Raw genomic sequence first — 12,920 nt, forward strand, 5'->3', positions numbered from 1 at the left:
ACCCCAAGACCAAGGTGCTCCCGAACAGAACCAGGAGGTTCTTCAGCAGCAGAGGACCCTCCTCCATGGTTACACTGCCTTTGTTGTCAGCTGCTGTCCAGTTGGCCCCTGGCTCATGGGGGCCCCCACGCACAAAGGAACTAAGTTGTGATCCATAGGGTTTTCTTGGACTAATCTCAGAAGTAGGTTGCCAGGCCTTTCTTCCTAGTTTGTATCAGTCTGAAAGCTGTGCTGTAACCTGTTCCACATCATAGCAACACAAAGGCTCCACCGACAGACGGGTGGTGGCTGTGTATGAGGCGCACTGGCTGAGAACTGACTCCAGGTCTCTCGCATGGAAGATGAGAAATTCCACCACTGAGCCACATCTATGCTACTTTTACAGTCTTGTTTTCCTTCATATACTCCCACCCACTCTGTACATCAGCCATATCCATTTATCTTCCATTCTACTTTTCCAACTTTGTACCTTTGTTCATATTACTCATTCAGCCTGGAACACCCTCCTCACGCACCCATTTTCCAAAAGCCAAAATGCTACCCATTCTTCACAGCCTAGCTCCAAGGACACCTCCTCTGTGAACCCACATCCGATAGCCCAGGTAGTAGTTAATCTATCCTTTTGCTATACTCCAGCGGTTCATTTCTTCTTTCTATAGCTCTTCTTTCAGTTTATCTTATAGCACCCTCTGTCCAATAGACTGTTAAGTCCTTTGGAGGCTTTTTATCCCCCCAATCTTTTTGACCTAATTCCCTGACATTAACTGCATTTTCCTATGTGATCCAAAAAAAAAAAAAAAAATCAAAACAGGAGGACAGGACACACACCATCTACCCAGGTCCATGGAGAGAATACAGAACTGAAAATGGGCTCTCAGGAGTTTAGAAAGGGGTCTACTCATCTGGTGCAAAAAAGAAAGAAGGAAACCAAAGCCCCAGAGAAGAATGTTGTCTACAGGACTAGCAGCCTGCATGAACCACGGGCTTATCTACTCTGAGACTAGATGGTGCCCAGTTACAACTACCTACTGTTCTCATCAGGGCCGCAATAGATAGACCCTGATAGAATGGGAGAAAAATGTGGACCAGAACTTCAAATTCTTAAAAATTTCAGAATTACTGGACCAGTTGAGATTAGAGGACTCCCTGAGACTACTGCCCTGAGACACTCTTCAAATCTTGAACCAAAACTAACTCCTGAGGTCACCTTATAGCTAAATAATAAATTGACTCAAAAAATAATGAACATCACGTGTTTAAGCACAGTGTTCCTTTTTTAAAAATCTCTTCTAAGAAACCAAGCATTCAGCAATTACTTTAAAACAAAAATGAGAATGTAAGAGGACAATGTCATGGATTGAATCATGTTCCCTCAAAAATGTGTGTATCAATTTGGCTGGGCCACGATTCCCAGTATTGTGTGCTTGTCCTCCATTTTGTGATTGTAATTTTAAGTTAAAGAGGATTAGGGCGGGACTGTAACACCCTTACTAAGGTCACATCCCTGATCCAATGTAAAGGGAGTTTCCCTGGGTGTGGCCTGCACCACCTTTTATCTTACAAGAAATAAAAGGAAAGAGAAGGAAGCAGAGAGTGGGGGACCTCATACCACCAAGAAAGCAGTGCCAGGAGCAGAGCATGTCCTTTGGACCATGGGTTCCTGCGTAGAGAAACTCCTAGTCCAAGGGAAGATTGATGAGAAGGCCAACAGAGAGAGAAAGCCTTCCCCTAGAGCTGACACCCTGAATTTGGACTATTAGACTACTTTACTGTGAAGAAATAAATTTCTCTTTGTTAAAGGCATCCGCTTGTGGTATTTCTGTTACAGCAGCACTAGATAACTAAGACAGGCAGGGAAACTAGATTAATGTAAATAGAACAACCAGAATGGAAATAATGAGAACGTTCACGCATTGTCACTGAATATCACTGAACAACTTATGTAGAAATTGTTGAATGGGAACCAAAACTGCTGTGTAAACCGTCATTGAAAACACAATAAAATATTGTAAAAAAAAAAAAGACTTTAGAAAGGAGAAGAGACATTTATGGAATCAGGTTCATATTTAACTAATATGTATCGAGTAGATACTAAGTGCCCAGTACATGCTAAGCCTTTTCACATACATCATCTCATCCACTCTTTCCTACAACCCCATAAAGTATGATTTGTTAATCCAATATTTCATATAAGAAAACTGAGACCCAAAAGAGATCAAGTGACTCACTCAAGTCATATAACAAGTACATGATGGAGCCAACATTTGAAGCTAGCTACTGGGATTTCAAGATCCCATCCTTTGTTCATCTCATCTGGGATAGCTCTTTTCAGTACACCAGGTGGTGGTGGCGGGGGAAGAGTCTGCAAAGTGACCCCAAGGTACCGAGAATCTTGAGGTCCCTTAGCAACCCATTTTACAGGTGATAAAACTGAGGCCCAGAGAAGTAAAGTGCCTTGCCATAACTGGCACAGCTATTAGGAGGCAGAGCTGGCATTTGACTCTCATGATTCTAAGTCAATGCTCTTTCCACTATACCAATTGTTTTGTGTAATTGTTCTATATTCAAGCACCATGTTGAATCAGGAGAGGACAGTAGCTTCTGGAGATCGGAGAGTAAATTTTGTTTTGTTATCTAGTGCTGCACGCCTGGGACACTTAAGAGTTCTTGATTTATGGAAATCTTTGGAAAACGCCATTTCTTCTAAAAACACTTATCAATAACTATTTCTCACTCTATACATTTTTTAATTTTTTTAATTGCGTTTTAGGTGAAAGCTTACATAGCAGGTTATGTTCTCATTTAACCATTTTTATACAACTTGTTCCATGAATTGGTTACATTTTTCACACTGTGTAGACATTCTATTTCCATTATTTTTGTTCCGTTTCTGTTAATCTAGCTTCCCTGCCCGCTCTTAGTTTCTCATCTTTGTTTTAAGGTAAATGTTGACCATTTGGTCTTATACCGTTGATTAATTTAAGGCAGAACAATATTCACAGGTGATGTTGTTTACTTTATAAGCCAATGTTTTATTTTGATGAAAGGTGACCACCAGGAGTAGCTTCAGTTCCAAGTTTAAAGGGTAGTTAGGATGATAGTCTCAGGGATTCCTCTAGTCTCTCCTGTCCATTAAGTCTGGCCTTTTCCAGGAATTTGAGTTTTGTTCTACATTTTTCTCCCATTCTATCCAAGACCTTCTATTGTGTACCTGATCAGAACAGTTGGTAGTGGTAGCCAGGCACCATCTAGTTCTTCTGGTCTCAGCTAGAAGAGGCAATGGTTCTTGTGGGCTATATAACTTTTAAAGGGCAACCTTTGGTTCTTAGGAAGCCATCACAGGGTATTTTGAATTACCACTTTCCTTTATACAAACACTTCACAAAGCCCTATGCTGCTACATAAGGAGTCCTTGTGGAGCCTTGATGGCGCAACTCAGCTGCTAACTGAAAGGCTGTTGGTTTGAACTTACCCAGTGGCTTCTCGAAAGACCTGGAGATTTCCTCTTGTGAAGATCACAGCCTAGAAAACCCTAGGGGATAGTTCTGTTCTGTCATATGGGGTCGCTTTGAGTCACAGTCAGCCCGGCGGCACCCAACAACAACAATGCTGCTACCTACCGCTTCTTCTGCGTCTGCCAGCTGACATCCTAGAAACGAAGTCAGGTTAGGGAACGACGGCCGCTTCCTTGAGTCAAAAGCCCAGCAGGATTGCATTATAAAGTATCTGTAAAAGCCACAGAACCAGAAGCAAGATGTGTCAATCTGAGTGAATCAAAATGGATCATCTTCCACATACAATGTAACACCATTATTACTGTGAAACTATTCACATTTGGCAGGTTTGTTTTATGGCAAGAATTCTACCACAAATTGTGAATCTATATCAGAACTGAGAAATTATGCGATTGGCAAAAAAAAAAAAAAAAACAGTTGCCATTAAGTCAACTCATGGCAACCCCATGTGTGTCGGAGCTGAGCTGTGCTCCAAGGCTCTTCTCTGACTTTTTAGAAGTAGATTGCCCAGCTTTTCTTCCATGGCCCCTTTGGTGAATTTGAACAGTCAACCTTTAAGTTAGCAGCCAAGCATTCTAACCATTTGCACCACCCAGGGGTTCCTAGATAATGGGCAGAAATGCATTTAAAGGAACTTAACGTGGAACAGAACTCAGAAAATAGAGTGGAATCACCCTCACAGACCCTTTAGGCAAAGGAAACGGAAGCTGGAATTAAGAACCTCTGAAGACAGGGAAGGCTTCTGTTTTGTTCAGAAATCATCTTCTAAGACCCAAAACAAAGAGTTTTCTTTCTTTTTTAAAAAATCATATAAACTTTGCATTACAGCGCTTTTATTTCTTTTGCTATGAATTTGAAATTAGACTGAATTTCAGATTTCAACCAATTTATAGTCTGATTTAAACTTACATTTCTTCTGTAGCATAAAATGGCTGATCCATTTTAAATCCACTCTGAATGAGTTTATAGAAGTTTGCATCGACTGGAATACCAGGGTAAGGGTTCACACCTGAGAAAAACATTAGAGGGCTGTAATCATCATCCTTCGAGTCTTTGTTTATTCATTCAGCCAGTCAACAAACAACTATTGAGAATTCCCATGTGCCAAGCACTGCTAGGTGCTAAGGCTGCACCTGTGAAAAGTCACGGTCCCAGCTCTCAAGCAAGTTAGAGGTCATGGGTGAAGATGTTGTTGTTTTCAGCTGCTGTCAAGTCATCCCTGCGTCATGGTGACCCCAAGTACAATGGGATCAGACCATTGTGATCCATAGGGTTTTCAGTAGTAGATCACCAGGCCTTTCTTCCTAGTTCATCTAAGTACAGAAACTCTGCTGAAATCTGTCCGGCATCATCTCAACGCACAGGGCTCCACTGACAGACAGGTGGTGGCTGTGCTTGAGGTACACTGGCTGGAAACTGAACCTGGGTCTCCAGCATGGAAGGTGAGAATTCTACCACCGAACCACCACTGCCCCTGGGGGAGATAAACACCAGCAAATGAAACAGGTTCACATGCTGCCTCCGTGAACAACTGCCTCCTTTGCCATGAGACCAGAAGAACTAGATGGTACCCAGTTACCATTGCTGAACATTTTGATGAAAGACTCAATAGAATAATCCTGATCAAAAGGGGGATAATGCAGAACAGATTTTAAAATTCTCATGGAATCAGACTTTCCGGAGCCATGGAGGCTGGATGAACCCCTGAAATTACTGTTCTGAGATAATTGTTAAAGCTTAAATCAAAAAATATCTCTTGAAGTACTCTTAAAACCAAACAACAACTTAACTAGAAAAAATGCCTGCCTTGAGCATTATGCTTTTTTAAGATCTATCTATATGGGATTAAATTGAAACAGCAACTCAAAAGATTAGACAGGAAGCTTAGGGAGCAGTGATTTTATGCTAATGAGGGAGGAACAACTCAGAAGAGGAGGGTGAGAATGGTTGCACAACTCATAGGTGTATGTTTTGCCGTGTATATTCTCAACAACAAAATAACTCAAATTAAAAAAAAGAAGAAATATGTTCACATGCTACGGTAGAAGTAAGGCTAGGGAGCTATGGAAGGACCTTTGAAATGGCATTTGACCCAGCCTTTGACTTTTTTTTTGACTTAGAAGCTAGCAAATTTGAGGGGGGATTCAGCAGGGGGCAGAGCTAACAGAATGCGCAAACGCTCAACGCCAAGGGAGGACAGCAAACTCCCAAACGTACCAAGTGAGAATATTTCCCAGAGTAATATGCCGTATGACCAGACATCACTCTTTATCGTGTAGATCCCTTCAAACAAGCTCTCGGGAGCCATCCATTTTACAGGCAGACGGGCCTGTGTAAAAGCCAAGAGGAGAGCAAAGGGTGAGTTTTCCACAGACGGACATTGCTTCTTTTTTGTCTTTTTACTTTTAAAACAAATTTTATTGAGGTATAATTTACATTCACTAAAATGCATTTAAGTGTACAACTCAGTAATTTTTGATAAATGTGTACACCTATGTAACATACTTAGCATTTCTTTTCTTTTTAACTTACTTCTCTTTTATTGTTAGCTAGATGATGATAGGGTTTAATATCTTCCCAAAGGTCACTCTTAGTACTTAATTTAGAAACTCACAGTGCTCAAGGGGAAGTTTCCCACTTTCAAATTAACATTCTAAAAGAGCAGCCTTAGTGGAAACGTATTCCTTTAAGACATCTTGAACAAAGGCTCGTGTTTGGTAATTTAATAGTAGATAGTCATTTTTTTTTTCAGTCATTAACCAAGGAAACCCTAGTGGCTAGTGGCTAAGTGCCACAGCTGCTAACCAAGAGGTTGGCAGTTTGAATCCTCCAGGCGCTCCTTGGAAACTCTATGGGGCAGCTCTACTCTGTCCTGTAGGGTTGCTGTGAGTTGGAATCAACTCAACAGCAGTGGGATATTTAGTCACTAATCAAAAGGTTGGCGGTTTGAATCCACCAGGTGCTCCTTGGAAACCCTATGGGGCAGTTCTACTCCGTCCTACAGGGTTGCTATGAGTCGGAATCGACTCAATGGCAATGGGTTTGGTTTCGGTTTTTTTTTAGTCACTTTCCATTCAGCAGTAACCAGTCTGTTGCCCAGAGGTAAGAAGTACAGTGAAACCTGTGAGAGCCGGAACTCAATGAGACTGCCTTGTTTTTACAGTCTCACAAGTTTTCCACCATCGATGGGCTGCAGTCATACCACTTCCCTATTGCTCGTTTTAATGAAAAATATGAGTTTTCCTTCTCTGACAGGTTTTTGCCTTCCAGTTTCGGGCTTTAGCAGGTTTTACTGTACTAGTGAATTTGTGGGGTATTAGTGGAAACTCTGGTGGCGTAGTGATTAAGTGCTACAGCTGCTAACCAAAAGGTCAGCAGTTCAAATCTACCAGGCCCTCTCTGGAAACTCTGTGAGGGGTGGTTCTACCCTGTCCTATAGGATCGCTACGAGTCGGAATCAACTCAACAGCAATGGATTCGGTTTTTTTGTGAAAGTATTTCCTGAAAGAACTTTAGTGCCAGCCCCAAGGATGTTGTGAGGCAAAAACATGTCATCATTATCAGAAATGATACCAGCCTGATACCAGAAGCCTGGCTTCTATGGCTTTAATAACTTCCAATAGTGAGGAAATGGGGGTTAGAGTTGAATTAGTACAGTGTCTGATTAGAATCAAGATGCTGGGGTTCCTGGATACTGAGGCAGGGCACTTTGTACTGTTTTCTTTTTCATGGGTTGACAGGTCCTTCACAGAGCACATTTTATCTGCCAAGTCAAATCAAAGCTCAAGAAAGAAGCCCTATTTTGAGTCATATACAAAACTGATGGATGATCTGATTAAATCAAGAGGGCAAGCCTGGTCAATCTGATCAATTAAAAGACTTCATGGTGGTTGCCAATGGCATTTACCTTTCCACAAAAGTGACATGTAGCCAGTAGGGCAGAAACTGCAATGTTGCTGCTATTGCTGGGTGCTTTTGAGTTGATTCCGGCTCTTATTGACCCCATGTGACAGAGCAGAATTGCCCCACAGGGTTTCCTAGGGTATAGTGGGAGCAGATTGTCAAGTCTTTTCTCCCGAGGAGGCGCTGGGTGCATTTGAACTGCCCACCTCCTGGTTGGCAGCTGAGCGCTTAACCATTGCACCAACAGGGCTCCTTGCTTAGCATATAATAAGTAATATATCAACATCTGTAGTTATTATTATTTCATAGGTAGAAAAAATAATGCAGAGAGAAATCCCAAAAATATCTTGCCAAAAAGAAGAGGAATAGGGGCTTAAATCAGGTGTTCTAACTCCTTAAAACCATACTTTCAACTACACAATTTTACAATCTCATATTTCACTTGTAAAAACACATCTGTCCTAGGTTTTTTTTAAAAAGGCAGATTCAATGAAGTTTTAGGGCTCCTTGTGTTAACAGTATTAAAAAAAAAAAACAGTATTAGGATGGCTAATATTCATTAATATTTAATTTAAATATTTTACATTTAAAAATCTACATTTAATATTTAATGTATATGCTGTTTATTTAAAAATACTTTATTGTATCGACTAGCTACTAAAAAAAAATTTTTTTTTTTTAGTAGCTAGTCTTATAATCAAAAACATAACAATTACTTTATAGCTAAGGGATGTGAAATAAGTACAAGTAATGAGATTTTTTTTAAAGTGAAGATTACACTTAAAGGCCCCTAATTGCTCTATTCCACCTGGTCCAAAGGATAGATGTGATGTTATCTTGTTCACGTTTTATTAATTCCCATAAAATCCATTGCCATAGAGTTGATTCCGACTCATAGCGACCCCATGCAGAGTAGAACTGCCCTACAGGGTTTTCTAGGCTGTAATCTTTACCGGAACATTACCTCCTGGTCTTTCTCCCATGGAGCCACTGAGTGGGTTCAAACAGCCAACCTCTCAGTTAGCAGCCAAGCACTTAACCATTGTGCCCCTGGGGCTCCTTTCAAATTTTATTACAGATGGAATATCCCCTGATGCTGTAGGAAAGTCTTCTAAGCATAAGAAAGCAAACTGCTGTGAGGGAGTTTTTTTTATGTTACCATAAATAAAAATGTGTGAGTAGTGACTGAAGGCAGATATCTACTGTAATGATGACAAAATGTAGCTTGCAAAACACAAAATAACAAGATAACAACATAAGAGCTAGCAGCCTCACATTGCCCCTGACAACATAGTTGGAGTCACTCATTATGTCCCGAGCCAATCCAAAATCACATATCTTCACCACTTTTCCATGGGTCACCAGCACGTTCCTGGCTGCCAGGTCTCTGTGAACACACTGTGAAGAAGAAAATCAGAATGTTATTTACTATGACATATATTATCACAGAGTGTCATCTTTCTTCTGGTTTCAAGGTCAAGATGAGTTACAGATGAAGGAAATGTACAATTCACTAAGGTATCTTATCTCACTTGGGCCTCAACAATCAGCGTGAACACGGGTGACCCAATTCTTCAGCATTCGTGCTGCTTCTAGAAAATTCGCAGAGGTCAAAGGGGAAAGATTCTTAGAAAGGAGACCAATGGCATTGAATGATGTTTTGCTGTAAGTAAGAGACACAACAGTGGGGCCTTCCACTGACTCCCCAGGATTTTTAGACATCTCTTCTAAAAATTGTCTTTGCTGTACTGTGCGTGTGGAGATAGGAAGCTCCTTGCTGACTGGGAAATCGGTTCAGGAATAAAATGGAATAATACCAGAGAAAGCAAAGCAGGAGGGAGGATGAGTAGCGCTGCTGCTGGGACGAGATGAGCTCATCACCTGGAAAAGCAAAAAATGAGCCTGGGAGGTGGGCCAGAGTGGAGTCAGACGGAGCCCGAGCTGAGAGGTGGGGTAGCATTAATCAAAGTAGTCTGGCAAGAAAGTTAAGAAGGAAGGTTTTAAAATGAATGCAGCATTACAAGTGTCCACCAACAGAAGAATGAATAAACAAAATGGCGTACATACATACAATGGAATATTATTCAACCATAAAGAGAAACAAAGTCCCGATGAGTACCACAATGTGTGGATGAACCTTGAAAGGCTTATGCAGACTGAATTAAGTCAGTCACAAAAAGACAAATGTTATATGACCCCACTTTTGTGGAATATCCGGAATAGGAAATGCACGGAGACCAAAGTTCATCAGTGGTTACCAGGGGCTGGAGGGAGCGGGTAACTAATTAAGTAGCTCAGAGTATTTGCTAAGGGTCATGGGAAAGTTTGGAAATGAACATTGGCGATGGCTGCACAACATAGTGAATGCAGCTAACATCACTATGTCTTATGTGTAAAAATGGTTGAATGTTTTATTGCATATATTTTACCACACTAAAAGTTTTTTTTAATTAAAAAAAAAAAAAGAACTGGGCACTAGTAGCAAAGGTCCAATGGGTTCCCTTCAATCTCTAAACAAACAAACAAAACCCCCGTCACAACCCTCTCTAGCTCTCCTTCCTTCCTGCTTTGTAAGAGTGTTGTCTACTTGAAGTCTCCCCTTCCACTTTGCCCACTTGACTACGAGGCCCTGCTGCAATCTGGCTTCTACCTCCCACTTGTCCACCCAAACTGCTTTGGCTAAACCCTACAAGGACCTCCACGGCACCAATCTGGTGGACGCACTCCATCTCGATTTGATTTGACTGCTCTGTGGCACCCGGTGCTGCTGCGCAGCATGATCTCCTTTATGCCCTTCCTTCCTTCCATGAATTCAGCACCTCTCTCTCTCCTGTTTTCTTCCTACTGCTCTGGTCATTCCTCTGTTTCCTCCAGAAGCTCTGCCCTTTGACCTCTCTCACTTCCTAGAGCTACACCCTCAGCTCCCTGCCCTTTCGTTCCACCTCCTCTCCTGAGCCACTCCATCCAAACCTAGGGATGCAACTACCACTACCCAAACCTCTATTTCCAACCCAAACTTCTCTCTCGAGCTTCAGGAGTTGTTGCTAGCTATTATCGAGTTGGCCCCTGACTCATGGTGACCCCACGAACAATGGAACGAAATGCCACCTGGTCCTGCACCATCCCCATGATTAGCTGGGAATTGGACCATTGTGATCCATATAGTTTTCATCGACTGATTTTCAGATGTAGATCACCAGGCCTTTCTTCCTAGTCCGTCTTAGTCTGGGAGCCCCACCAAAATATATTCAGCATTATAGCAACTTGCAAGCCTCCACTGACAGATGGGTGGTAGCTGCATATAAGATGCACTTGCTGGGAATTGAGCCCAGGTTTCCCACATGGAAGACAACAATTCTACCACTATCTAATTATCTACTAGACTAAGCTCTGCTTGGTTGCCCAAGGCACCTCACACTCACCATGTCCAACTCAACTGCCTTTCTCCACAAACCTCCTCCTGATTCCATGTTCCTTCAAAAATCTCCAGCCCAAGCATGAACTCCTTCAGGAAGCCTTTTCTGCTCTGCTTTCCCTCAAGCCCCAGGTCTGATATGGATCTCCCCCTCTAGACTCCCTGAGCTTATATCAGTCACAATATCATCACACTCCAGTGTAATCTTTATCTATTTGTCTGCTTGTCTCTTTGTTGCTGTTGTCCTGTGCTATCAATTCTGACTCATAGTGATCCTATAGGACAGAACAGAACTGACCCATAGGATTTCCTAGGCTGAAATCCGTACAGGAGCAGATCATTACGTCTTCTCTCCTGCAGAGCAGCTGGTAGGTTTGAACCGCCAACCTTTCTGTTAGCAGCTGACTGCTTAACCATTGCACCACCGGGGGTCTTCTCTTACCTACTAAGTTATAAGGTCTTTGAAACAGGAATCATAGCATATTTGACTCTGTAGCTCTAGCACCCAGCACAGTGCCTGGCTTGTAGTTGATACTCAATTAACGTTTGATGAAGCCAAAGAGTATATGGCGGAAACTGAGGAGCAATCAGAGAAATGGGGGCGGGGGGAGAAGAAGATAACGTGAACCACAGCCTCATCTATTCTGAGACCAGAAGAACTGGATGGTGCCCGGCTACCACTACCAACTGTTCTAATCAGGGCCATAATACATGAACCCTGGTAAAATGGGAGAAAAGTGTAGAACAGAACCTCAAATTTATAACCACCCCCACCCAAAAGGAAACAAAAACAAACAGACTTACTGAACTGGTTGAGACTGGGCTCAGATTCCCTAAGACTACTGCCCTGAGATACTCTTTAAACCTTGTACTGAAACTATTCCATGAGGTCATCTTTTAGCTAAATAACAGATTGGCTCATAAAACGAACAATATCATCTGTAAGTACTGTGGGCTTTAAAAAAAAAAAAAATGACCTATATGAGACCAAACAATGGTGAACAATTGCTTTAAAACAAAGATGAGAATGTAAGGGGACAGGGAAACTAGATGAATGGAAATGGAACAACTGGAACGGAAATGATGAGAATGTTCACACATTGAGAAGAATGTAGCCAATGTCACTGGACAATTTGTGTAGAAAGTGTTGAATGAGAATGTAAACTGCTATATAAGCCTTTACTGAAAACACACAAAAAGAATTACTAAAGAAAAGAAGTCACTAAATTGGGGATTGAGATTTAAAAAAAAAAACTCCGAAACAGGAGACGGTGATGTACACGATTTGGAGGCAAAGGGCCTAAAATGAAACCAAAGGGAAAGGGTCTAAGAAACTGGATAGTCTTCAAAAAGTTCATATTATTACAAGGCCAAGGGGAATAAAAAAGCAATGCCCCTCAACCTCCAATTGTGAGTATTTCAGTGTTTACTTGACTATAGGCAGCAAACTGGGCCAGGCAGTCTTGCATCTATAGAGCTATTTCTACCATCTATATAGATACTCAAGGAAGCACAAGAGACCTCTATTGTAGATGAATTAAAGATAAATAATAAGGTATGCAAGGAACTTGAGAAAAGAGTACCAAACAGCAGGTAGGGAAGCTTCAGAGCTGAGAGGAAGGAAAAGGAAAAGAATGCAATTCAACAATATTAATGAGATAGTAATTTTTAAAACAAAAAACAGTTGAAATCAAAAACAAAAGACAGTTGCCATTGAGTAGACTCCAACTCATGGGAACCCATGCGTGTCAGAGTAGAAACAAACTCTGTAGAGTTTTCAATGGCTGATTTTTCAGAAGAAGATTGCCAGGCCTTTCTTCCAAGGTGCTCTGGGTGAACTCCAACCTTTCAGTTAATAACCAAGTGCGTTAACCATTTGCATCACCCAGGGACTCATAGTTGAAATTAGTCTCTCCAAATTCAGAGAGAACAGAGGAGAAAGAAGGCAAAAGGAGGGAAATAGAGGAAACGGGAAGGAAGAGAAGAATAGGAGACTCAAAAAAAGAAGAGAAGAGGAAAAATTTGGGAAATGACAAGAAGGTAATGCAAGGTTAGAAAAAGAAAGAAGGGAGGCAGGGATGGTTTTA

The 12,920-nt window shown here is 41.5% G+C and overlaps 1 protein-coding gene across 4 annotated transcripts in view; it reads right to left on the reverse strand.

Moving 5' to 3' along the window:
- FLT3 (fms related receptor tyrosine kinase 3) overlaps positions 1-12,920 on the reverse strand; it is a 107,828-nt gene that overhangs the window by 10,176 nt on the left and 84,732 nt on the right. For 3 of the 4 annotated variants that reach the window (XM_049867472.1, XM_049867476.1, XM_049867475.1), the window contains 5 exons: positions 8,694-8,816; positions 5,733-5,844; positions 4,425-4,524; positions 3,621-3,726; positions 3,473-3,532 (listed from right to left, as the gene is read on the reverse strand). In XM_049867472.1, coding sequence (XP_049723429.1) covers positions 3,473-3,532; positions 3,621-3,726; positions 4,425-4,524; positions 5,733-5,844; positions 8,694-8,816 — 501 coding nt within the window. The remainder of the gene's footprint in view (positions 1-3,472; positions 3,533-3,620; positions 3,727-4,424; positions 4,525-5,732; positions 5,845-8,693; positions 8,817-12,920) is intronic. The other variant, XM_049867473.1, reaches the window with a different exon arrangement.

Source organism: Elephas maximus, chromosome 23 (genome assembly GCF_024166365.1).
Source record: "Elephas maximus indicus isolate mEleMax1 chromosome 23, mEleMax1 primary haplotype, whole genome shotgun sequence".
NCBI classification, from domain to species: Eukaryota; Metazoa; Chordata; class Mammalia; order Proboscidea; family Elephantidae; genus Elephas; species Elephas maximus.